The following is a 27,738-nucleotide window of genomic DNA, read 5'->3' on the forward strand; positions in this document are numbered from 1 at the left end:
GACACGTGTAGCTTTAGTTTCTGTAAATGTTATTAATAGAAAAAAAAATCTAAGAAACTGGGGGAAATTACAGCTGATCCTATATGCTCCCCGCCCTCATACAGTCTGCTTCGGGTTAACAATTTACAGGAGCCATAGCTTATTTAACTGCAAATTACACGATGGCAGAGATAGCCTGTCCTTGATATCATTATTTTGACTGTGTGTGTGTGGGTGGGTGCATCACATCAGGTCACCCCCTGGTTAACCCTCTTGCAGGGCAATGGGCAAGTCTGTGTGTTCCTCCCACAAGGCTGCACATTGTCCTCAGACCGGCCAGCCAGCCAAGGTTACACAGCCGTTTTATCTCCCCGCCTTTAAAGGTAGGCATCCACGGCGCACAGCCGCATCTCTCCGTCCACACTCTACACATCGCTCTCTGCCTACCGCGACCGGACGGCTGGGTGACTTTATGGTAAGGCTTTCTATTAGCCTATATTATTTTTAAAAAGGTTGCAGCGCGCATGGCGTCTGTAGGCTATATGTAAGCGATATGTTTGGATGATGCTGGAGCGGTGACCTCTGCTGTTACCGTGTAGCCTGGATGCGATCGGCAGGATGCGATAAGTTTGTTTTTGTTCGTAATCTTTTTTTTTATTCCTCTCTGGAAGTTTCACCTATGAAATTAGAGGATGATGTAATGAGATAACCGCAGTCATCAGCTCGCACATCTTTTAGTTTAACCGGGCTGCTGCTTTTATACCGTACAGTGTCCTCCGCTCCGTAAAGCCCAGTTTAGATTACACGTGGGACCCCGATGGAAAATTACTTTTAACCGATATTGTGGTGCAAAAAAGCGGCAGGACGCAGATTTAGCACAGTATCCCCCCATGCATTTGTCATGCATTCACGATACTGCATTATCAATAAAATACTTTAATTTATATGTAGCTAGTTGTTAAACTATGTATGATTGATAGTTGTCAGTATTGTGACAAACTTCTTCCTGGTGAAAACTTTTGAATGTTGCTTTTGCTGCTGTCTCAGAACATTTTGCATGTCAAATAATAATAAATCTATATAGGCCTACTATACTATAGCCTACATTATACTAGTATTATGTATTCCTTCATTCTCAATACTCATCTACAAGACATGACACTGTGCAGTATAAACTACACTTGCACTAATCATGTTCCATGTAGAATATTTCCAGGCACGGTATGGTCCTAGTTTTCAGTTCAGTTAGTTCAGTTTTTCATTAAAAGTTGAGATATTTACATTTTATTACTTTATTTCTTATCTACTTTATTTCTTCTACTATCTATGTATCTATACTACACTATACTCTTACCAGGGATGGGCAATAGCATGAAATCCTCTATCATGGTATATGTAATTTTATATCGATATATATCTTAATTTGCAATTGATGAACTGATGAATGGGATGTCGTTTTTTATTAAAATAACCTTAACAAATTCAAGCACATCATCACATTGATACAAAAATCATTTAAAAATCCAATATGACAATAAAGAAGTCCTGCTTATTGATTTGCAACATTGCCCACAGTGGCCTAATACTAGATTTTAAAGGGAGAGCTTGCTGTATATACTGTCACAACCCTAACTTTTACAGTATATTAGTGCAGTACATTAGTGTTTTGGGAAGATCCAGCCCCTTCTTTGATAGTTTAGACGTATTTTGCAGCATTTAGCTAGCAAAGACTCACTAACTGGCTGCTAACATGCTCTCCTGTTGTGTGCTCTGATTGAGGCCTTGCAGATTATCATGTTTTGGTGCAGCCTAATGCATCTCGGATAATTAGAGCATGGACAGTACTGTACTGGGGCTGATCAGAATAAGCCATATTTTGCTCCTGTAGACAAGTGATTATGGACGAATGCAACTATCAGTAAAATGCTATTTGTTGTCTGGGCAACAGTTCGCCATAACATGCAGAGTTTGGTAAACTGGGATACATATTGCACAGTGTTTACAAGGACGTTTTTCAGAAGTTCTTCTTATTACATAGTACATGTTTGTTTGTTTGTTGTTGATGATTAAAATATTACTATTCACAGGATTTAAGTGAATACGTCTTTATATATATATATTAAAAGACATGTACTGAATGCATGCTGGTGTGCCCCATCAGTCATATTTCAAATGACTGTATATAAGAGCTGCATGCAGATTGAATTGAGATGCTTTAGCTAAATTTCATAGATGTACTCACATTTCTGTATGTAAGGTCCAATGTTATTCTGTTAACCCGTGAAGCTATGTTTTACACAATTCTGAATTGAGCCAAAAGATTGAAACCCATCTGCAAGTCAAAATCAGCTTTATTTATTTTGTTCAGGAATGTGTGTCTTTGTTGGAGAAACAGGCCCAACGTACAGACGTTCACATGGCTCTCCATCATATACAGTATAAGAGCCACAATATCTCACATCTGAAGGAGGCGTTATGGAATGAAGACATACACAGAGCAGACTAGGGTCCATATTTTGTCTTGTGTTATGTTTCCAGCTTTAGACGCAGGTGTAGAGACTGTCCAGTGGTGCAGCCGTCTGATGCAATTGAACTAAATTTAATGTATATCTCGGAAACATGTCAGTGGAAATAAAGAACACAGACATACTGCGATTTCTGTGGCTGCCAGGAGGCATTTTTTGTGCAGTGATACAGCAGGGTCTTGCAAGCAATATAAAGGCCTGCAGGACTGTGCAAATACCACTGGGGTGATAATGAATAAAGAGAGTGTGCCTGAGAGTTATCAGGTTTACATTAAGAAAATCAGCTGCACGGATTTGTACAGCTTTTGCTCTGCAGTGTGAATAATCTTGTCAACTTTATATGAGATTTAAAAACCAGAATGTTCCATAGTTGCTATTACAAAGTTTGATTTAAAGGAGGCAAGTATTTGAAACATATGTTCATGTAATATGTTTGTCCAGGCGTAGATGTCAGTCAAAATACTTCCTGTAGTTTAATAATGAGTTAATAGAGAATGGACAAACAGGCTTGAGAACAGACCTGGTAGTAATGATAATGATCCTGCTGTAAACATCCAGACGTTCAGACACTCGTGTAAATGGCCGTCTGCTTTATATCACAGGGTTGATGTGACTGTCACAAGCACAGCGGTGGAATCTAATATTATATTGTAAATTACATATACTGTTTATGGGAAACGTACTTAACCTCTGGGGAAAATACAGAGAAAAACTGTACTTTTCGACTTTTCTCTGACAGACAGTTGTTTAAATCAATACTGGATATACCAACCATGTGTTTGAAACGCTCACAAAGAACAAAGTGATCAACACATGCAAACGATAACGCACCACCACAATTTGTCAGCTTTGCTGAGAGAACGTGCACAAAGGTTTAGAGAGGTTTTTGTCAAAGTAAATGTAGCAGCACTGCCTGGGCCAGACAAGATTCTGCAGTTATTAAAACCTGGAGCACATCGCCGCTAATAAATGTACACATTTCGACATCCTCAGTACCTTCAACAATCTAACAGCCAGAGGAATGCCTGTATAACAGTCTTAACCGGATAGAGATGTGGTTATCGTCTGTACACACCTGCCTGCTGGCTTCTTGTTTCATGTCTCACAGTGAGAAGTGGCCACATTTGATCTGTTGTCTGAAACCTCAGGGATGTGAGGGATCAGTTATTGGGACATGGGACGTAACATGGACAGGCTGGAGCACAAACAGACATAAAAACAAATGTATAAAGACAGTAACACTGGACAAATACCAGACTAATGACCAACTAGCATCAGTGGTAAGAAATAGAGTTATGATTTCAGCTGTTGTCTTATGTGGTTATGATAGGAATATATCAAAACTGACAACTTGGAGTTACATTTTCTTATTTAATCACTACTTAGAGTAAATCATAATTTGCAGAAGACTATGTTGTTATGATCACTAAGCCGTCAAGCCCTCTTTCAGGCAGATTAATTAAGCTTATCATACTTAAAGCTGGACTAATCATTATTTTCATACAAAAAATGGGTCAAATGACCATGTGTAACACAGACAAATATCACCAGACTTTGCAGTTCTTCTCAGATCTGCAGAGCGTTTAAGCATCTTTCAGCTCCTTGTTTTGGTTTTACAGCTTTAGTCACTCTCATCAGCGTTGTTACCAGCCGCTCTTTTCCTCAAAAAAAAAAAGCTCTGATAAACTCGCTGTACACTACCTGCTCCAAGTGACAGACAGACAAAGTTAGCAACAAGCTGGTGAACATAGTGGATCATGTAGCAGCTAAAGAGCCAGATATTTCCCTCAGGAGTTGGTGGAGACCAAAACAGAACTAAAAAGAGAATGACAGTTGGACTTACATTCATCAGGTCACCAGAAACATGACTCCAAATGAATGCTAATTTGCTCCGTATCTACTGGATCTGTACTCAAATGTTTGCCTACACGTTCGCCATATCAACTTTAAAAGGTGTATTATCTGTCAATCATGTAGGGCTATGTGATGTTCAGCTTGTTGTGATGCCCTGTTCTTAAGTGGCCAAACAAAACAGACTTGTGCTGCTTTAAATTGTTTTTAATTAAACATTACAATGGATGTAAAACATGTAATGAATGTGAGTTAGCTTTCTTTATGCGCTCTGTTTTTAGGTGACAAATGGAGAGCATCAATCATAAAGTGAACACTTACCTAGAGTCATGGCTAGGTCCCAGAGGTAAGCCAAGTTTATATTGTCATCATAGTAGCTGATGCAAAATGTGTTGCACCTTTCAAGTTCCACTGCTGTTACCTGTGAAGCCACTGGCCTCTTTATCTCCATATTTCAGATCAGCGGGTGCGGGGATGGCTGCTGCTCGACAACTACCTACCAACCCTTGCACTCACGCTCATGTACCTTCTGATCGTGTGGATGGGGCCCAAGTACATGAAACACAGGCAGCCGTACTCCTGCAGAGGCCCCCTGGTGCTCTACAATCTGGGCATCACACTCTTGTCCTTCTACATGTTCTATGAGGTAAACAGACTGCTCGGCACTGAGAGATGTGTTTAAGTAGGCCAAAGCAATCACTGCAACGTCACACTACAGACAGATTATAAAGGAGAAAGAGGAAACTGACCTGAACCAGAGCTGCATACTGACTTAAAACTCTAGTGTGTGAATATGACCAGATATATTGTATATATATTGATGTATGTTTAATTAAAGGAATATTTTGGACATTTTGGAAAGCATGCTTCTTCGCTTTCTTGCCAGAGTTAGATGAGAAGATCAATACCACTCTTATATCTGTCTGTTAGATATGAAGCTAAAGCCACGTTAGCTTACCTTAGCATAAAGAAGACAACATCAAAAAATAAAACCACAACTTGTCGTTTTCACACTTTCATTTTTTCACTGTTTCCAGTCTTTGTGCTAAGCTAATCTAACAGGCTGCTGGCTCCAGCTACATAATTAACCTACAAACACAAGAGTGGTATCAATTCTTGGCAAGAAAAAAACAGTTAGAGTAGTTCCCAAAATGTCAAACTGTTCCTTTAAATATGAAGCTAAAGTCAGGAGATAGTTAGCTTAGCTTAGCATAAAGACTGGAAACAGATAGCCTGGCTCTGTCCAAAGGAAAAAAAAATCTTTTTACCAGCACCCCTAAAGTTTACTAATTAACACTATTTCTTGTTTGTTTGTTTGTGTAACAACAAGTTGTGGTTTTACTTTTTTAGGTGTTTTGTCTTGCTGAGCTCTCTATGCTAAGCTAAGCTAACATAGCTGCTTTATATTTAGAGACGGGTATGAGAGTGGTATCAATCTTCTCATCTGACTCTCAGCAAGAGCGCAAATAAGCGTATTTCCATAAAAATGTTGAACTATTTCTTAAACACTTGGTTCTGATTAGGGCCTGTGGCTACTGACGTCTCTCGCTGAAAGCTACCATGAGTGACAATGCTATCAGGGAGTGAGGGACACAGCTGCACTAAACAAACATGGAATTGCATTCTTATTTGGCAAGGTGGCAGAGTCTGAGCTGAATTTGCTGTTTAAGTTGTTGCAAGTGCCCAGACTTATAGTGATCACACTTATAGTGATCATATCTGTTGTTTTGTGTAGCTGTAAACACCAGGAACTAAACACATGTTAAGTCCAAAGTATCTCCTGTACTCTCCCCATCCAGCTGGCAGAACAAGCTATTTGTCTTTCTGTCTGCATTGCGTAAGGCCCCAGTCGACTGCTGGCTATTTCTTTCATTAAACTCTGTACTCTGACAATGCCCCAAACATGGGGTGAACTTCAGTCCAAAATCAATGCCACCTGATGTGAATCAAAGTACAGGGCAGTTTGGTTCTTGTCAACTTTCCAGGGCACAGCGGTTCATCACATAATGATTGTGATTAAAGCTGATTGTGATTAATTTTGTTTATTTATAGGCTGACTAATGCCACTGTAGGTTTGAAGAAAGAATCAACTCAACTTTATTTATATAGCACTTTACACACAACACAGTTGATCCAAAGTGCTTTACAGCACACAGAGAAAAAAACAATAAAGAATGAAATAAACACAAGAGAAGAAAAGTCAGATTTATGATAATAAAAATAATAATAACAACAATAGTAACAGTAAAGGCACATGGTTACACAGAGCCCTTAGTGACAACACAGACCTGTTGAGACTTCAGAGGAAATACCTGGGCTGGTTAAGTTAGGCATAGTTAAAGCCTGGTGAATAAAAGTGTGTTTTAAGGTGATCCTTGAAAATCACAATAGTGGAGGAGGATCGGATGGTGGGAGAAAGAGATTTCCATAGTTTGGGGGCAGCGATATAGAAGGCCCTGTCCCCATAACACTTAGTCCTGGACCGTGGGACAGACAGAAGTTTTTGGTCAGATGATGTCAGTTCTCTCACAGTGTGATATGGGGACAGGAGTTCTGTAATGTAAGAGGGAGCACGACCATTTAACACTTTGTAGACAAACATCAGGATTTTAAAATCAGTCCTGCAGCTAACAGGCAGCCAGTGCAGGGAGGCAAGAATGGGAGTAATGTGCTCCCTCTTTTTTGACCTAGTTAAAACTCTTGCTGCTGCATTTTGAACTAGTTGGAGATGGGATAGACAAGACTGGGTGATACCAAAATACAACAAGTTGCAGTAATCAAAGCGAGAGGATATGAAGGCATGGATGACTTTCTCCAGGTCAGACGTACAGAGAATAGATCTGAGTTTGGAGATGATGCAGAGCTGCTTGAGGCTTAATTGTACTACCTGATTGATTTGTTTGACAAACTTCAATCCTGAATTGAATATGACTCCAAGGTTTTTTGCATGTGAGGGGGCCAATGGGCCAAGATGAGGAGCAATAATGTTGGTCAAATGCTGCGGACCAATTGAAATAACTTCACTTTTATTCTCATTGAGCTGAAGAAAGTTTTCAGCCATCCAGGATTTGATGTCCAGTTATTGAGGTCAGTTAGTTTGTTGTAGTTATTAGGCTCAAGGGGGAGGTAGATCTGAATGTCATCTGCATAACAGTGGAAAGGTATGTTAGAAGAGAAGAGGATTGGACCAAGTACGGAACCTTGGGGGACACCATAGGAGATGGGGGCTGAGGAAGAAATAGAGTTGCTAAGAGAGACATTGAGAGATCTGTTGGATAAATATGAAGAAAACCATTTCAAGGCAGAACCAGAGACCCCTGCCCATTGGTTTAATCAGTGAATGAGAATCGAATGATCTACTGTGTCAAAGGCTGCAGTTAGATCTAGGAGCAAGAGGTTGGAACCGTTACCTGAGTCAGCTGCTAGCAGGAGGTTGATTCAGTACTGCGAAGAGCTCTGAAACCAGATTGGAATTTTTCAAAAATGCAGTTTTTAGCCAGGTGGGACAACAGTCGGTTAAAAACTACTTTTTCAAGGATTTTAGAAAGAAAGGGAAGTTTGGAGATAGGTCTGTAATTATTGAGGACTGAATGATCTAGATTCTGTTTGTTTTTAAAGTGGCTGGACAACTGCATGTTTGAAAGATTGGGGAAAATGGCTGGTTTCCAGGGAGTTATTGATAATTAAAAGAATGCTGGGGCAATAACTTCTTCGAAGAGTTTAGTTGGAATAATGTCAAGTGAACAGGTTGAGGTCTTCATAGAAGAGATAATATGATGACGTTCTAGGAGATGGATCGACTATTTGCAGATGGAATAATACTAGCTCTGATGTCAAAAAAAGTTTAAGAAATCCTCACATTTAGAGACTGATGCTTCTAAGCAGGAGGTGGGAGTGGAGGAGGTGACAGAATTTAACACACTAAAAAGTAACCTGGGACTATGACAGTTTTTGTCAATAATATCAGAAAAGTATTGAGCCCTAGCATTTTTGACAGTGCAATACTTGATGTTTAAAAACCAAGCTTCAATTCACTTTGTTGCTGGTTCTTAACTGGTGACAGTTTCTTGGCTCTGAGGTTAGTTAGTGAAGCCTTTTACAGCAGCAAAGACAGTACTGAAACAGCATTAAGCCACACCATCTACGTGCATTTGAATATTTATTCTTTAAAGGGGCACAGATTTTACACATACAGAGTAGTTTACTTGTCACAGGGAGTACGACTCAGCCTATGAACACAGCTGTATAATGTCTTTTGTGGCTGTTGTCAAGTCTGAAAAAATAACACTGATGATTTCAACTTGGACTTGGAGATTTCAAATTCCAAATAGAAAGTCTGTGTTACAAACTGGGTTTTTGGAGTGTGGAAGACATGGGCCTAAAGATGCTAATATCCTTGTTTCTGTCCAACATAAAATTCTTGCTGACATGGTGTGTGTGATGTACTGTTGTGTCTAATTTTGTAATATGTGTTGTGTCCTGTTTGTTTCGTGTGTTAAATGTTGTTCTGTCATTGCATGCATGTTTTAATTGTGATGGGACTGCAGATCAAAGTTTGCTTTGAGCTAACTCTGGTAAAATACATCAAATGGTAACATTTATGTTTAATATTGTACATGGTCCCTTACAAATAAATGGAATGAATAATTGAGTTTCCTTATGGGAAGTGTGGGACACATCATTTTTGGAGCTTGACCCATACGAGGGACTAAAAGTCAGGATATTTAGCCATTATTTCTCTACTATTATCTGTCTCTCGCAAGTTCCCCAACGTTATGGAAGGGCAATAAAAAAATCACTGGAGTACCACTTTAATATGCAAAAGTATAGGGAATATATGTAGTCACTGCACAGGTATGCAGAGTTAGATTGAGAGTATTTCAAACAGAAATTCCTGTATTTGCACTTTTCTTGGTCTACGTGTGTGTGTGTGTGTAAATGCTTTAAAAACATTAGATAAATTAGCTTCTGAATATCCATTCATCATTTATCTTAATGGCTTTTTCTTCAGCTTGCTACCACTGTGTGGCATGGTGGCTACAACTTCTACTGCCAGGATGCTCACAGTGCACCGGAAGTGGATAATAAGGTGAGTTACTCAGATTTACACTCTTTTCTTTTCATTTGATCACACCGTTTACGTAATTTCATTATAAGCACATCATTTCCCATTCTGTTTCTTGATATGATAACAGTACAGTAAATGTTTAAATACCAGTTACTGCAGCACAGCTAGAATATATATAATATTAAGCAAATTGTGTGTTTTTTCTTTCAAATCTTCTGCTCTGATTTCTATGGGCTGCAGAGACAGGGAGTCAATTTATTCCAACTCATGTCACCATGATGACTATCTTCAGTGTCTGTCTGAAGAGGTGAAAACAAGGCTCACTGCTTTTGCAGTTCTGCAGTGATTAAATAAAAAGTTTTATCAATGTGTCACTGCTACAAATTGCTTTATGATTCATCCTGAACTTTCAAGGGCCTTCGGGACAAATGTCTGGTCTTCTTGTATGATGAATTATTTTAGTAGTTTTCAGATTTGCCATCTAACATTTTGTCTTTATATTGTATATTTGTTTTCTTCAGGAATATACAGGAGGTTTTTCTTTTCTTTATACTTTTAACAATTTTTGTTTTTGCCGTTTCTCCTCTCAGGTCATGTATGTCCTGTGGTGGTACTACTTCTCCAAGATCATTGAGTTCATGGACACCTTTTTCTTCATACTACGAAAGAATAATCACCAGATCACCTTTCTCCACATCTACCACCACGCTAGCATGCTGAATATCTGGTGGCTTGTTTTGAACTGGGTCCCCTGCGGCCATCGTGAGTGTTTTAACACAACTTTGCCCTCCTGTGACTCAAATCATTCCAGTAACCACATTTACTGTTTGGCCCCAAAACGAACTAAGTAATTCAAGTGCTCTAATGTGAAACCCATTAGCCCTGAAAACAGCCTGTTTTCCCCACAAAGCCTTAAAGGACACAAAATGAGACTTATTGCCCTGAACTCTGCTGCACTGTGTAACATACAGCACAGCAGTCTGCGAGTTATGAAGTTGTCAATTTTCTTACATTGAAAATCCTCTCAAAATCATAGATGTGCCTTTTATTATCGAATTAAATATAATGTGACATTTCTGATCCATAAACATGTTTTATTATTTATCAGATGTTAACTATATTATTTCTGTATTATTTTACTGTTAATGGCTTCTATTAATTTTGAACTTTGTAGCGATTGTTCCAAACAGAGCAGACTAATGAAACCTTGGTTATTCCCTGTATGATCATTGCACTCCTGAATGCCAGTCACTTGCTATTCTCTGACTGTTATTGATCACTGTAGATGAATAACTTATTGTGTCTCTCTTCTGTGTCTCGTCAGCATACTTCGGTCCCACCCTAAACAGCTTTGTCCACATCGTGATGTATTCTTACTACGGCCTCTCAGCCATCCCAGCCATACGGCCGTACCTTTGGTGGAAGAAGTACATCACACAGTTACAGATGGTGGGTTCATCCTGTAGTTTCTTCCCAATGGTGGAAAAAGTATTCAGAACCTTTACTTAAGAAAAATGTTGCAATACCACAGTATAAAAGATACTCCATTACAAGTAAAAGTCCTGCATTCAAAAGCTTAAGTTAAAAAAAAGCATTGTCAGCAAAATGTACTTAAAGTATCAAAAGTAAAAGTACTCATTATGCAGAAAAAAGGCTCATTTGATGGTGATGTATTATACATACATATACTGTATACTGTACTGTATTATATTATAGGATTATTATTATTGATGCAATAATAATCTTTTACTGTTGTAGGTGGTTGAGGTGGAGCAAATTTTACATCCTAGAAATATGTCAGTGCAATAATAATACTGTATTCAACCAGTTTTTACGTTTAAATTAATTTGTTAAAAAAAAAAAAAGCTCTTAAAAAGAGAGTCTATACATTGAAACAAGAAAGAATGAGGCAGGTTGCTGCGGAAGAATTATGAAAAATGAAACTGTTTTAGAAAATACTTGAAACTGCATTTAAAATAGGTTGGAATATTCAAATTGTTTCACTTTTATTAAAGAAAATATTTTAGAAATATTTTAGAAGCAGATCATATGTTTTGTGTGAAAAATCTTACTACTCTACTGTTAAGTAACTAGTAACTATTGCTGCCAAATAAATGTAGTGGAGTAAAAAGTACAATATTTGCCTTTGAAATGTAGTGAAGTAGAAATATAAAGTAGCATAAAATAGAAATACTCAAGTAAAGTAAAATACCTCAAAATTGTACTTATGAACAGTACTTGAGTAAATGTACTTAGTTACTTTCCACCACTGCTTCTTCCCTTCTTCACCTGTTATCCTTTTCCAAATTCATGGGGGTGCAGAAAGTTGAAATAAAATGTATTGTCAGTCTTTGTCCTTTGGTTTGTATGAGATGATTGTTATGTTCACTTTACATTGTGGAGCTGATGTTGCTTAGATGTTGGGAGCGTTCTTGGACTATTTTCTGCAACAACCTCTTTAGCTTTAATACAGTGCACACGCTTTTTCTGTCCATGAGATATTTTAGGCTCTGGATCAATATTTCTATATGCTCTCTGGGTCACCTTCTCACTCTAGTATGTGTCTGCATGTGTGTGTCATGTTTCCTCCACAGATCCAATTCTTTTTAACCCTGTCCCAGACAATGTGTGCAGTCATATGGCCATGTGGCCTCTCCATGGGATGGTTGTACTTCCAAATAAGTTACATGGTCTCACTCATTATCCTTTTCTCAAACTTCTACATTCAGGTCAGTTGTTTTTCCATTTTTAACTGTTAATTATTGAGTTTAAAGTATATGTCTGGTGATATTTTCTTATTGTCAGAAAACCCCATGAAAAGACCAAAACAACTGTCTGAACACTTTATTTGAAGGGGTGTGCATAAGAATGACATGGACAGATAACTTTACTTGTTGCTAAAGTAACGTTAGCTAACCTAACCACATTGGTGGTGGTTGAGGTGAGTATACCCCCTTTACTGTGAAGTGCTTTGGGTATCAAGATAAAGCACTAACATTATATAAATGTAACTAATCCATTATTATTATTATTATTATTATTATTATTATTATTATTATAACCACTAATTGCTGCTAACTGTAACTGTTAGCTGCCATTATCTAGTTAGCTCAGTTAGCCGTGCAGCCAACCACCCTATTAGCTGACTCAGCCCCGGGGTGCCAGGAGCCAAACCTGGCAAGAAAACCACCACCTTGGTACTGTATGTCGGTCTCGGAGGTTGTTCGGTTCAGTATTGTGGAAGCTAGATGCTGAGTGACGCTAGCTGCATGGCGGGGGGATGCACATTCAGCGCTATTGGCTACTGTAAACACCGCAACAAGTCTCTCCCTAGCTTCCTGATTTTACAGGAAAATACGTAAATATGTGGAATCAAATAGCACTCCGCTAGTCGTTTTGGTCCCCCAGCCTGGACCAGTTAATGTCAGGTTGTCATAACAAAGACATCTCAAACAATGTCAACTATAGTGCCCAGCTGTTTTTTAATTGTTTTTTTAATTAAACTTTTTATATTTGTGACCTGTTTTTAAAGATATACATCTTCAGTAAGAAACAAATAAGCTTGGAGCTGAAAGGAGGTGGGAAAGTACTGAATAACTAACTAATGCATTGTTGGTTGTTTGTATGCTCAGGAGATGCTGTAATGTTGACTGTTAGAAAAATAGAGAATAAAGCCAGCCTTATCCTTCATATTATAAATAAAACTGTATATCTGTGTTTTTATATAGATAAAAACAAGAAGTATAATCTGGTGAACTAGTTATGTTGCTGCTAGCAGGCTTATTGGGTTATTGGTATATGTTATATTCTGCCTATAGCCTGTCCGATACTGGAGTTTAGAAGCAGATACTGATATTAGAGTAATGTTTTCATTGACACATAATATCGTCAAATCTTTTGATAAGGAGCCCTTAAATTTCTGTTTTAAAGAACTGTGACCAAGCTATGTACTGATCGGGACATTTTACAGGTGAAAAATAAACTTTTCACCGCTCACTGGTTTCTAAATTACTTCAAACATACTATCTTACATTAAAAAATAAACATTTGTGTTTCAGTAATTACATTTAATTATAACATTATGTGTAATAACATGTTCTCTCTGCCTCTTTTTCTCTCATACAAGACTTACAAGAAGCCCAGTGCTTCTCTGAAGAAGGAGCACCAGAATGGCTCTCCTGTATCAACAAATGGACATGCAAATGGGACGCCATCTATGGAGCGCTCTGCACACAAGAAACTGAGGGTGGACTGACATTTGAGAAACCGTCACCCAATTCTTACTGTAGCATGTTAGCTAATGCTGATAGGAGGTACATGTATCTTCTTCTCTAGAATATTTAGAATTTTACACACATTCCTACCAATGGTATTGAATTATTAAATTAATATAGTTAAAGGAAAAGGGTATTATAGCTGACAGTGCACAATATTGCCTCCCCCACCCTCTAGAGGAAATTTAGTCCAAATCTCTTTCCTGCTACCAGCAAACAAACACATGTTTTGACTCATTCAGTGATGCTTTACACACAGAAGGTCCAAAGATGAAAGCAGCAGTGAGTGTGTTGTCAGCTGAAGGTTTCATCACGCTCGATGAAGTCTTTGTTTCAACAACCTAAGGAACAATTAAAAACACACAGTGCTTACTATGATCCTTAATGTGTAACTAGAGCATGCATCTTGTGTTTTGCTTTCACTTCTGCCTGGGCTGTTGCATAATCCTCAATTTTACCCTGTGAAATACTGTAAAGCATTTTTATTGACAGCTTGTAAGAGCAGAAGTTGCATTTTGCAGTATATTTGCAGAGCAGTATCTCCTTTTTGGAATATTTAGCCATCTAACCAAAGCATAGTGTACTGCATATGCTAGGATTCATATTTAAACCAGTTAAGACATCATGTTAGGTGGTTGTTGTTTTTTATGAGCACGATATCAACTCCATTTTCCTTAACATCCTCCATGTTTCAAAAATCAGTTTTTCTTCTTTCACACTGTGTTATATGTACTATAGCTTTATCTAGTAAATGCCATTAATCAATTAGAACTTGAATTCACTGAAATTAGGTCTGCAGTGCAACTGCTTATTGGTAATATTTAGGTAGTGAATGTAATAATTCATTGCTAAATATTCAAATATGTTATATTCAGATAAACTTTACTATATAGTTGAGAATTAAAGCTCATTATTGAGCTTGGACACAGCAGTTGAAAAAACAATTTCAAGGTCCATTTAGTAGATGCTCTGGAGCTTTTGATTTTCTCATGATCTTCCTCAACACATGGATTTTGCCCAGTTGTCGTGAGAAGTCCTTTAAATGCTACAATCTACAATTCCATGACCCCATCTGCTGAGGAAGATCATGTGATACGATCAACAGCTCCGGAACAGCTACTAAATGGACCTTGTGGTGGAAATGTTTTGTCAAATTCTATGCAGTTAAAAAGATTTTTGAGTCTTTACACAAATAGGGTGCCTTCTGAACCATTTGGTTTGGTTTCTAATGTAACATTTTTCATCTTTTCAATATGCTATCACCAGATTCATGTTGGTACATTTCAGAATAATATGTGTCTAACTTCCTGTTCAAATCCTGTGCCTGACTCTTTGTTTCTTTTTTTTTAAATACCAAAGGTCCTAAACCATCATTCCTAACTTGACACATACTAAACGCAATAGTGATTATATTAAAGGAATAGTTGGGAAATATGCTTTTTCGCTTTCTTTTGGAGAGTTAGATGAGAAGATCAATACCCCTCTCACGTCTATACGATATGAAGCCACAGCCAGCAGCAGGCTAGCTTAGCTTAGCATAAAGGCTGGAAACAGGGGGAAACGGCTAGCCAAGCTCTGTCCAAATTTAACAACATCCACCTACCAGCACCTCTAAAGCTCCCTTTAGATCTTGTTACCGTTGGACAGAGCCAGGCTAACTGTTTCTCCCTGTTTCCAGTCTTTATGCTAAGCTAAGCTAACCGGCTGCTGGCTGTAGCCTTATATTTAGTGTACACTTATGAGAGTGGTATCAGTCTTCTCATCTAGCTTTTGGCAAGAAAGCAAAAGAGCATATTTCCCAAAACGTCTTTTTCTTCATTTTACCATATTAACACGATTTTTTTAAGTAAAAACAACATTACATTACATTACAGTCATTACATGAAAATGAATTGTTTTTTGGTGGAGAAAGAAGGTTGTAGTGATTATTATTCCTGTGTTCTATCTTATGTTAAAGTTATTTTCTTTAAACCATTGCCAGGGGCCTACACAGTAAATTCTAATATAGAAAACAAAGGTACAAGGATGTTTCAATTATGAACTCTGTAAATCTGACACTCGCTGTGGAGCACTGCTGCGCTGCTCTACAAGGTTGATTCAGTTTAATGATGTACTGTATGGCCTTAACCACTGAATGAGCATAACATGTGGCTCAAATGTATAGGTGACCTAGATTCATGTTCACTGCATCAGAAATTATTGTTACAATCTGAATAATACATACAAAGGTCACATTTTCTCTGCATGATTAATTTGGTCCACAGATAATTGCAGATAACACAAAACCTGTTAACATGCATGAACCATATATACTCATAAATTGAATTATAGTTCATTTGTTTTACATTTTCAGCTGCATGCCAGTCCTGTTACTGGGCAGAATTAGCATTAAATTACTACCCAACTGATAAAGGCCAAGGAAGCGTACAGGTATGTAATGAGATTTACATTTTATAAACTGTTAAAATAAATATATATATTTTCAGAAATCTGGGGTAAATCTGGGTTAACATGTTGTGACTCATGCTTTACTCACTAACACATTAAAAACAAATTGAGATTGTAAACGTTCTTGTTTTCAAGCTGTTGTTTTCCTTCCTTGAAAATGATGTAAATGCTACAAATAATGTTGCTTAAAGACAAAAAAAATATCTGTAGAGCAACAGTTGAGAGCTCATTGAGCCTTATAATTATTTTGAATTTTAATTCTACCTATTTAATGGTTTGTGAAAACATTCATTAGCCATGCTAGCGGCTCTATTGATGGCAATGTTAATTTGTCAGTTTAGTGCTAATAGGCAAATGAGAGCATGCTAAAACGCTAAACTAAGATGGTCTTTGGTTTTTAAACAGATTAAACAAACAATATATAACGTGTAAATTAACAAGCTTTCGAGGTGCTGGCAGGCAGATTTTGTTAGCTTCGGACAGATCCAGGCTAGGTGTTTCCCTCTGTTTCCAGTCTTTATGCTAAGCTACGCTAACCGGCTGCTGGTTGTAGTGTCATAGCGCACAGTCACAACAAAATGTCACACTCTTTAATTAATCTAAGATAAACATCACTATTGTGTTCAGTATCTGTCAATAACAAAGTTAGAATATCTTAGGAACTAACTAACCAATGCTGCCCCGAATGGCCAAGCAAACAACACACTGCTCATGAGTGTTAATAAGAAATTCACTTTTTCAGGAGGCTTTAAGTATATAATTGCTCTCTCACTGCCTCATTATTATTCTCCCACTGATTGCACTAAATGTCAGTGCAAGCTAACAAAAAAGAAACTATGGCTTCATCACAGTTAGTTTAGGGTGGGACAATTAACCTTGAGCGCTGAAGGAAACTTTACTGCTTTGGCTTCGTGACAAATGAAACTGAAACAGCATGTTTCACAAGTGAAACTATGATAACAGTATGACAGATTCAAAGCAAAGGATCATGTGAAAACCAACTCAAGCTTTATCTCAAATTAGAGGCTGTAAACAAAGTTTTTTTATTGTTCTTTTTCCTCCTCTGTAAAAACCAACAATAGTAAAGTCAACAAGCCACAAATCATTTTAGCCTCAATACAACTTTCACTTTTTTTTTCCCTCTGCAAATCCTGTTTATCTGTCTGCTTGGTTCCCAGAAAATGTAATACGTGGATTATACCCGTGTGTCCTCAGCAAGACAAATGATGTATAAGTGTAAAATCACATCTGCAATGTCTTTTCACTGAGGTTGTTTAATAGGATCTCTACTTTTACTGTGGTGTATAATTTTTCCTATAGCCACGAGTGAACATTGATTCTGAAGAAATCTAGTAAAAATAACCTGCCTACACATCACTACCCTGAGGCTGATATTTTAGTTTTAACAACACATTTACACAATGCCTTTCATCAATACATGTCATTCAGTTAAAACAAATCAAAACAGACAAGTAAATAAATCAAACTATAAGAGCATATTCTCTTCACCACTGTTTATTTGAGGGAGAAAGTGCACCATGAAACAAAAATAGTATGAACATTCATTGCTTGGAACAGGCGGGAAAGGGTGCTAATTATTTTAGCTCTCATCACAATACCATCATTTCTGAAATCAGAAAATAAGTAGTATTCTATTATGTAAACCAGAAACGTAACATGCTCGCATTTAAGAAACATGAGGGTTCTTATATTAACACTATAATCCAGCTGCAGCACAAATTAAACAGGCTGAGGAGTATGCATTTTGTTAAAATGGTGAATGGACTTTTGCTGTGGGATCCTGTGCAGGTCTCCAGGCTGCTTAAAGAGGCTGCTCGGAGAAAGCAGTGTAACTCTTCACACGTGCAAAGAAGAAGGGTGTGTACATCCTGTCCAGGTCAAACGCCGTGACAACCGTTTCCCCAGTCAGCCTAAAAACATAATTAATTTCAATTTTGAAACAAATAGGTAGATCATTTTTCTTTTCCACTTCTATTGGTATTCATGTCTCTTACTTGTAAGTGATGTGGCAGGAGTGGTGGATCCACACCAGCTTACTGAAACTCTGACGCCCCCCAGAGGACAGATGCAGTCCCACGTGGAAGCTGTGTTCAGCCTCCGGAGGTGGGTTCCGCCTGCAGAACCGATTCCTTTGAAACTCGGCCGCTTTCTGTTAACGAATAACAGTTTACAAGCTGAGCCATAAACTGACTGGTTAACTGTTTCAAAAGTGCAGTGTGTTCATGTGTCACTCAGTAACATTTCACTATGACATTACTAGTTATTTCAGTACATTATTGTTATGAGTAAGAGTTGTTTCTTCTGTTATCACCCCCAGATCCACGTTAGGTTAAATAATAAAATGTAAGTAAATCAATAAATCCACACCCATTCCTGATTTGATTCTTTAAAAGTTAGTTGACTCACATAACCTTGTCCATACACCTGAAAAACACTGCATATATGTTTTGCCACCACATTTACAGTGCAAAAGTATGATGAGAATACTGCACATTAAGTTCAGTTTCTTGATCATTTACATAGAAGCTCAGGGGAACTTGAGTTATTCTAAATTTCTAAAAGTAAAAGGATGCAACTGTCTGGTGTAACAGAACATAATATTATTAGTATGAGCAATTAACTGCTCCCGGGTTTTATGATAAATTTAACATTACTTTGAATTGCAATGAGTATGGAGGCCCAATTCCGCCATGAAAAGAAAAACAAAATACTAAAAACACTGTAATGGTCAGTCAAAATTATGAGTCATAGTAAGTATTTTTTATCATTTGTTTTAAAAAAAGTTATTTTCCTGAGGGAAATTAGTTTCTATAATTAAGTAATGCATTTATATTTGATTTAAATACAGTATGTTCTCATTTCAGAACTAGCTGCAGTTGAAAAAAATGTCTGGTGGCAAATTTAAAATGTCACTTTACACTTCTTTAGTGTAAAGAAATAAGGCCATCTGTATGCAGTAGTAAAGAATCTACAATGGCCATTTTAACCTCTGCAGCAATGCTGGCAGCACTCACGTCTATTTCCCAAACACAACCTCTGGATATGACGCTGAGCACATGTACTCAACTTCTTTGCTCGACCATGGTGAGGCCTGTTCTGAGTGGAACCTGCCCTGTTTAATCGCTGTATGGTGTTGGCCACTGTGCTGCAGTTTAGTTTCAGGGTCTTGGCAGACTTCTTATAGCCTACTCCATCTTTATGTAGAGCAACAATTCTTTTTTTTTTTCAGATCCTCACAGAGTTCTTTGCCATGAGGTGCCATGTTGAACTTCCAGTGACCAGTATGAGAGAGTGAGAGCGATAACACCAAATTTAACACATCTGCCCCCCATTCACACCTGAGACCTTGTAACACTAACGAGTCACATGACCGGGGAGAGAAAATGGCTAATTGGCCCCAATTTGGACATTTTCACTTAGTGACTCACTTTTGTGGCCAGCGGTTTAGACATTAATGGCTGTGTGAGTTATTTTGAGGGGACTGCAAATTTACACTGTTATACAAGCTGCACACTCACTACTTTACATTGTAGCAAAGTGTCATTTCTTCAGTGTTGTCACATGAAAAGATATAATAAAATATTTACAAAAATGTGAGGGGTGTACTCACTTCTGTGAGATACTGTATATCTTTATCTCATCCCACAAACTTGTTCTCACCTCCTCCTTTTTCTTGCAGACAACAGCAAAAACTTTGGTTTGATTGTCTGTCTCCTGTGACAGACGGAAATGACCGAGCAGAACAGAATCCATTCTGTAAAATGAAACGAAATTCAGCCATCATGAAAAGTGCTGGCACATTAATGTGTGAAATATGTTTATATGTTGCAACGTCCATTCTAGCTGAGAAAACAAGGAAGGTGTACCTGGTGTTCCTAGTACGCAAGCGAGGAACAACAGACAGAGGGTCCTCAGGGGTGGTCAGCATGATGACGTGGCCGTCAGCAAAGAACCGGAGGTACCTGCGATAACAACGTCAAACCTTAGCTGTGATATCTATTAGAGCTGCAATGTTTAATCGATTAGTTGTCAACTATTAAATTAATTGCCAACTATTTTGATAATCGATTAATCAGTTTGAGTAATAAAAATCTTTTTTTTTTAAAAGTCAAAATTCTCTGATTCCAGCTTAAATGTGAATATTTTCTGGTTTCTTTAGTCCTCTATGACAGTAAACTGAATATCTTTGAGTTGTGGACAAAAAAAAGACATTTGAGGACATCATCTTGGGCTTTGGGAAACACTGATCAACATTTTCTGACATTTTATAGACCAAGCAACTAATCGATTAATCGAGAAAACGATCGTCAGATTAATCGACAATGAAAATAACGATGAACAATGATAATCGTTAGTTGCAGCCCTAATATCTACACAACTCACAATCAAAAAACAATGATTCAAATCAAACATCTACCTGTAGTACTCAACGTGGTGCCAAGCCCGGTAAAATCCATCCAGCGATTCCTCTCCTTGACGAATGTATGATGTCTTGCTGATATAGACACCTGTAAAAAATAATGAATGGAAAGACCAACATCCAGCATCATCTTCATTGGATGTGCGGTGTAGTAATAATACAAGACTGATTCATCAGTATATTCGCAGCAGCATCAGTCCAATATTATTTTTACTGGCAATATTTAGCCAATTGTTGAACTGGCAATTTGAGACATTTGGCTTTAGAACCAGTGTTTTGTGTTTTTGTGTATTGAAACCAAGCATGAGCTCAGTGGCATCACATTTTACAAGCTGGCACATTTTCAGCTTTCTGCTGTGACTGATAGAAACACTTGAGCGCCTCCAAAACGATGATGTAGACCTCCTCCCACTGCAGGGGCAACAGTGTGCTGCATGTTAAGAGCATGTATGTCTCAAAGTGCTCAAAATGTTTTGCACCTGGATTGTTTTTAATTTAATTTGTGATTGTTACAGAACTGTTACATTTTGATGGGCTGATATGGGTGGGGAAATATAAGATATCTGTACTAGTCTCATAAACTACAGTAGAGAATCCCAAATTTGTAATTGATAAAATACTTAATTACCATCAAAACGGACGCGAGGCCTTTGCAGAAACATCTCCCTCCAGGATTTGAAGGGCACAACTTTGGTGCAGTTACGTCCCCACACTCTTACACAGGCTGAATGCCAAATCTCAGGGTCCCTGGAGAGAAAATAAAAGTGAAAAAAAAATTAAGTGAATTAATTATTTTAACTATTGTGAGATTGCCTGATCCCAAGTCAGCAATTTTAAGAGGCAAACCCTGAGAAAAGCAAGTGGTTGTCAAACAAGCTGTCACACATCTGATCTGTTATGACAGAGGGGCTGACCTTGCACAAATGTAAAACCCACGGCAAACCAAAGAGAGCTGCTCCAGGGCTCGCATGTCCAGGTCACTAGACACAACCCAACGAAATATGTACATCAGGATTTCCCGCGGCAAGGCTGCAGTTAAATAAAGCAGGAAACAAACAAGTTATAATAAATAACACAAGTTGATAATGACTTTAGACATTTACATTCTAATAAAATCACAGATTTTTTACCTGAAATGTGCATCTGAGTTATGTCCAACTCAGGAGTGCAGATCTTTGGAAAGGAGCTTTCCATAGTGAGCTCCTGCTCAAAGTAGGCAAGTAGATCCTCAATCTCACCATCAACATCATTATCTTCCATGCTGCAATAAAAACAAGATATGTTCCCTTCAAGAACTGAGAATATCGCTTTCTCATATACACGCCTGCAGTAGCCTGTCACGATAACTACATTATGGACTTATTGTACGATATATGGACATGACCTCGATTGATTTTTGCTGACCTTGATATTGCCCCTTGTGTTTACATGCGTGTTTGTTTACATAAGAATATCACCAACATTTTAGCCAACATGATGCCAGAATAAACAGCAGGGTTTTCCCTACCATTATAGGACTTGGGGCGCAGTGCTTAAGCCTTTTTTTCACATCGCCTAAGCCGAATGAACAGAAAAAACTATGCTGAGACACATTTTGCTGTCATTTCGGGTTGCGCTGCTTCTGTCCTCTCGTCGTCTGCTCTGTGTGGAGTTTCACCGTGGGCAGGGCTCAGGCAACTCCTCAACAAACAAACACACACACACACACACACACACACACAGTGTTACCAGCTTGGCTCGCTAGATTTAGCAACTTTGCAGAGCCTAAATTTGAAATTTGAGAGCCTCTCAAATTTAGCGACCTTTTCAGACCATCAAGGAAGAGGCAAGAAATATATTCCTATATTATATTGTAATTCATTCCCATGCATGCTGCTAAGACTAATCGCAGTCCTCAGCTCGTCTGCCATCAGCGCTGGGTCTCGTCTCTCCTCTTGTGCAGACAGTCAGTAGCTGCGGCATTTGGGAGAGGCAGGTTTGAGCTTCTCTCTCTCACTCGTTCTCTCCGGATGTCTGGATTAGTGTTCCTATAGCTTGTAAATATGTAAATAGTTTGTTTGATCTTCTCCCTCCTTTTGTAGATTTTTAAACAACTTTTTTACTTCAAATATACAATGTCCCTGTAATGAGTCTGTGATTATCTGGCTTATCTCTCCCCTGTAGCAACCGACACAATCCCTATGCTTTATGCAAATGAATGTGATGGAATGCGATGCAAATGCTCTTAATCGCAATTATTGCTGGGACAATATATCGTCCAACAAAAGTAGTTATTGTGACAGGCCTAGCCTGCACACCATATTATTCACCTTTCAGATGTACGCAAGGACCTTGAAAAAACCTGTGTTTTGCTGTGAATGGGTCAGCACACAGTATCAATCCCAGGTGTGACTGTTCAGGTTTGATATCAAAGAGTGAACATCTGATTCTCTACCAACTTTGACTAAAAGATAACTAATTTTAATACAGTAACCCTTTAGTTAATATAACAGATAATTATAGTGCTCTCAGACATCAATCTAGCTGGAAGAGATAACCTTGATTATTACAGAGATGATGCTGCATTAACTTTTTCATGAGGTGACAAAGATATAATTCTTGTAAAGCACTGTCTGACTCCTTCATTTTAAAACAACACTGCAACAAGCAGTGTCTGCAAAACACACCAACTCTATGATAATCATATCAATGAGGTAAATTCATATATATATATATATATAGTTTAAAAGTATAAGCTATAGATAAAAAACATTGAAATTTGTGTTTTAAGAGATCATAAATTCAAATGCAGACATTTCACAGCATGTTTAAACATTGCAGACTAAGACTTAGTTAATCATTCTAAGTCTGCCAATATCCAAAAATAAAAAGCAGCTTACTAGTTTCCTCCAACTCGGTCTGCATCAGGAGGACGGCTGTAGTTGATTTTAAACTCAATGTCAGGTACAAGCTGCATAGCCATGCGATAGAACTTGATAGCTGCAAATAAAGAGGTCAACTTATACATTAACAAGAAAATGACACTGAAGTGCTCACGCAATGCAATCACCTGTTTTTTGTTTCTCATACAGAAGTTACGAAATTATATGGGTGGCAATTAAACATTCTCAATTACTGTCAATGGCGATGTTAATGACATCTGAACTGTTGAAAAACATTCATGTTTCATTTAAGATAATGACTGACGTTTAGAAATGCCTATTATTAAAAAAAAGTCTGATATAATGTAGCATTTTCCACAAGCTTACTCTGAATTAATTATGGCATTTCTGATAGTTCATAAAGAATGAGCTTTTTGTGGTTAACCTCACTTTTCATCCTTTCACTGGTGATTTTGATCACCATATATCCTACATACATACCCTCATAGACAGCTCCATTTTGCTCTTCCTGAACAGCTCTCAAGAACAGTTCTGTGGCCTTAGGAAAGATGGCTCACGTCAGTCATTCAACAGCGCTGTAAATTTCAGTGACAGCACTCTATAATACATCACAAGTACATGACCTGGAGAAATCATTTCACAACTTACTTTTTCCTCCCGAGCACTGTCCTGTGTCCTCTTCAGACCTTTAGCTCGCAGCAGTCGGTCACTCGTTCCACTTGCTCCAGAGCTCGGTTTGAGTTCAGACATCCACTGAGCTCTGAACGCATTGAGCTGCAGCTGCAATTCAATTAAAGAGTTACGAAGTGCCAAAACAAAGTCCTGAGCCTGTTTGTTCTCAGCCTGCACATAATGACAGATCATGCTTATGTGAAACTTTGACCTGATGAGATTATTGAACTTTCAGTTGAAATTGAGTGAGTGGAGCTAGCTTGCTTTTATATTTGGTGCAGGCTCTGCACTTGCTGGAAGTGAATCCCAAAACCAGTGTTTAGAGGATAAGACTTTTTTTTTTGGACTACACCTACATTTGAGAACAGTTTTCACACGTGTACCAAACTACTGAAACTGTCTAGAAACACCTCTCAAATCATGCCAAGTGACTACTTCAAATAACTGATCAATTTTAAAGCGCAATGTGTGTTGAGCTGCTAAAGCTTTTTCCTTAGTTGCTCCTGTGTGGACTACAGAGGTAACCAATGGATACATTTCTGGTTTAGTTGTATGATCACTGAGTCTACATGAGCACAATATTTATTTAGCTTTGATTTATTTATACATGGTAGGTTGGGTGAGCATACATGCTCTCTTAAGGCAGCACCCTGTTGACAGTTTAGTACAGCAACAGAAACATAACAAAAACAGAGTCAAATAATAAATAAAACAGCAAAATAGAGCAAAGAAATATTGTTCTCATATCCAGATGGGCTTAGAGGTAGGTGCAGTTGCCATCAATACTGCCAATAAATATTAATCAGGATTTGTCCTGATTGGATTTCGCACCTGAAGGTTTGGGTCATCTGAACCTTCATCTTCATCCTCTATCGTACCTCCGACGTCTGTGTTTTCTTCAGCCTGTACAAGGAAGAAGTGAAGTATTTCTTAAATTTATCACAGGAGCGGTTTGTCCTCAAAACCTGTTACTACTGTGGCTTTGTTTAGTTTTAGTTTTTTAATGTGCTATGTTTTCTTGCAGATGACTGGTTTCCCAGATGACTTGCTGATGTACAGAGCAGAACATTCAGCTCCTCTCAGAGTCCCAACCAGCCACACTGACATCCTTGGTGGTTTATTATTTTTCTGCACTTATTAAAAATTCACTTTTTTATTATTTTGGCTTTGCCCACCCTGAAGTTGGACCCCCCCCCCCAAAAGTGAAAAAGTAAATAAATAAACAAGCATTGAGTATAAGTATCTTGTAGTCTGGTTTCAGGAATTGAACAATCTGGAGCTGAAATAGATTAGTAAATCATCATCAAATTAGAGAATCGCTTACTCGTTTTTGTCATTCATCAAGGTGAAATGCAAAATATTTGCTTACTGCAGATATATCGTTATCGGTGTAAATGTCAGTCGATAATTAACAAGAAATTGCAGTACAGAAATGCCAAACTACGATTGAGGCAATTTACAAACAGTGTCCCGATTACATAGTAATCAGCAACCACTGATACTGGACTGTTGGTTGGACAAAACAAGCAATTTAAAGCTCAATTTTGCTCAGCTTAATTTTGGCTCTGTGGAATTGCGATAGGCATTTCTCACTATTTTCTAACATTAAATTATCCATTTATCAACTCTAAAAACAACAGAAACATTAAGAAAACTCATCATTAGTTGCAGCCCTAGAAGAGACCCTTCGCTGTTGTGCTTTAGCTTTCCCTACATTGGGCATAACAGCACTCATATTGTGGCTTTGTCTTTTTCTGGTCAGGCTGTAGTGACACCACTCCTTCTACTGCAGGGATCATTTTACAATAAAATGTCCTTGTTGCCACCATGAATCTACTCAGCCTGAAATCTGACTTCAAAAACTGCAGTGGATGCACAAGGACTGTTTGCAGTAGCTTACTAATAACAAATCTATAAATTAAAATGCATGTTTGGGTTTGCAATTGGGCTATCTGTATGCCAAAGTGAAAACCAGATTGCCTGTTTGGTTTTGCACTTTTCTTTTCATAGTGTTTATTTTTGACTCCTCCTATTGCACATTGTATGATGCTAATTGTCAGGTCAGTAAAATCAGGTTAACAGTTTTTTTTAAACTTTAAATGTTTATACCCACTCTTGTGGAGAAATGTACTGCGTATTTAACACTGCATATTTTTTGTTGTGTTGATATTGCACAATTTGTTTTTGTTTGTAATCTTTATAACGCATATTTTGTTTGTATTATCTGTATTACACATTGTTTTGTCCTTTTTTGCACAGTCTTGTGATGTTTGTGACTCTACATTTGACTGTACATCCTGTAATGTGCAAGTGAAGAATATAAATCATTGAACCCTACCGCCCCTCCCCCATCCTTTTTTTCTTGTTTACCTCTGCTGTGACGACTGGAGGGAGGGGATGTATGTGCACGATTGTTTGTTTTATGTTGAAAATTGCAAAACATAATAAACAGATAAAAAAAATCTTTACCCATTATAACTTTACTGACCTACTGTTACAAACAGCGCAATCACTTCTGTCAAAAACACATATGGTGTTAGTTGTGGGAAATACGGACAAGAGTGCTTGGATTATAACGTTAATCATCTTATCAAAATGTGCTCAGACTCGGAAAATTGTTCAATAAACTTGCCTGCTATTTAAAGTAAAAACCCAATCAAACTAATCTAATTCAGAAACTCGCTACTGGTAACATCACAGGAATGCTAATGCTAACGTTAGCTCAGTGGTCAATAAAGATAATTAATTTAACTGTTACAATATCACGCCAGTATGTCGTTAATTTAAGGGCTAAATGCAGGTCAACATTTTAGGGTTTGGTAACAACCTTAATTAACCCCTGAAGAGACACGTCGAGCAGATCAGCACCAACTGATCTAACTTACAGGTGAAGGAACGCAGGTGACGTTAGCTAAGTTAGCTAGCTATCTAGCTGCCTGAAACACGCTTCTCGCTAACTAACTTGTAAAAACACGGTAACCCACCATAACAGCTTGGCCAGTTGGTCTCCTTTTTTATCCTCACAAGCGGTCAACACTAGCGTTTACAGTTCACGGTCGGAGAAACGGACAACACAACAGACATATTTGCGAGCTCGCAGGAACGCGGCCATTTCGCCGAGTAGCCCGGAGCTTCAGTGACACAGGAAGTAGGGAAGTGTGGCGAAGTTGGAAAGAGACGGAGAGCTGCAGAGAAGCGCCCTGCTCTACTCAGGCGTGCTATACATGTGTGTGTGTGTGTGTGTGTGTGTGTGTGTGTGTGTGTTGTCTGTCAGTGCTGCAGGGTCCTGGTTGATTGGAGCTGGAGGCAACTGTCTCACCCCACCCACTCCGGTGGTCTGGAGGCGCCACCGCCGTGTGTTACAGAGGAGTTTTTGTTTCTTTAGGTCTACTATCATCTTAGTTAGCCTGGGAGTATGTGTCCCTGCCAGTCTCATTAGTTAGAATAAAACACATTTTTACAACATTTGTTAAATAAAAAATCTCTATTAAATAAGATAAGATTTTTTTAGTTAATCCCTCGAGTACATGCACTATTACTTATTACTTACATTGTATTATTATATTATTATACCGTACATACTTATCACCAACCGGTA

General features: G+C 38.1%; 2 protein-coding genes across 3 annotated transcripts; one reads left to right on the forward strand and one right to left on the reverse strand.

The window, feature by feature from the left end:
• Positions 1-291: 291 nt before the first annotated feature.
• elovl5 (ELOVL fatty acid elongase 5) lies at positions 292-15,018 on the forward strand. 2 transcript variants are annotated; one of them, XM_044214354.1, is made up of 8 exons: positions 292-362; positions 4,637-4,701; positions 4,814-5,001; positions 9,367-9,444; positions 10,014-10,185; positions 10,748-10,872; positions 12,018-12,152; positions 13,550-15,018. In XM_044214354.1, exons 2-8 carry the CDS (start codon positions 4,644-4,646, stop codon positions 13,676-13,678), a joined length of 885 nt encoding a protein of 294 aa, XP_044070289.1. In that variant the 5' UTR covers positions 292-362; positions 4,637-4,643; the 3' UTR covers positions 13,679-15,018. The 2 variants fall into 2 exon arrangements, with proteins under 2 accessions (XP_044070289.1, XP_044070288.1); XM_044214353.1 differs by having other exon boundaries at positions 299-454.
• Positions 15,019-17,644: 2,626 nt separating this feature from the next.
• On the reverse strand, positions 17,645-27,353 carry fbxo9 (F-box protein 9). Its single transcript, XM_044214351.1, has 13 exons — positions 27,125-27,353; positions 24,972-25,043; positions 24,117-24,248; positions 23,949-24,006; positions 23,466-23,565; positions 21,717-21,847; positions 21,501-21,615; positions 21,215-21,333; positions 20,584-20,674; positions 20,033-20,128; positions 19,827-19,920; positions 18,161-18,315; positions 17,645-18,076 (listed from the first exon to the last, which is right to left on the reverse strand). The coding sequence occupies exons 1-13, from the start codon at positions 27,125-27,127 to the stop codon at positions 17,968-17,970; spliced, it is 1,275 nt and encodes a 424-aa protein (XP_044070286.1). The 5' UTR covers positions 27,128-27,353; the 3' UTR covers positions 17,645-17,967.
• Positions 27,354-27,738: the final 385 nt, after the last annotated feature.

The sequence above is a fragment of the Siniperca chuatsi genome, linkage group LG11, assembly GCF_020085105.1.
Source record: "Siniperca chuatsi isolate FFG_IHB_CAS linkage group LG11, ASM2008510v1, whole genome shotgun sequence".
Lineage (NCBI taxonomy): Eukaryota > Metazoa > Chordata > Actinopteri > Centrarchiformes > Sinipercidae > Siniperca > Siniperca chuatsi.

Excerpts from the sequence above, each read along its gene's own strand:
- fbxo9 (XM_044214351.1), bottom strand. Across the intron at positions 24,249-24,971 it reads CAGATGACCCAAACCTTCAG|CTGCAGCTCAATGCGTTCAG; the intron begins GTGCGAAATCCA and ends ATTGAATTGCAG. Across the intron at positions 18,316-19,826 it reads TCTGCAAGAAAAAGGAGGAG|AAAGCGGCCGAGTTTCAAAG; the intron begins GTGAGAACAAGT and ends ATTCGTTAACAG.
- elovl5 (XM_044214354.1), top strand. The coding sequence starts at position 4,644 with ATGGAGAGCATCAATCATAAAGTGAACACTTACCTAGAGTCATGGCTA. Across the intron at positions 4,702-4,813 it reads GTCATGGCTAGGTCCCAGAG|ATCAGCGGGTGCGGGGATGG; the intron begins GTAAGCCAAGTT and ends TCCATATTTCAG. Across the intron at positions 12,153-13,549 it reads TCTCAAACTTCTACATTCAG|ACTTACAAGAAGCCCAGTGC; the intron begins GTCAGTTGTTTT and ends CTCTCATACAAG.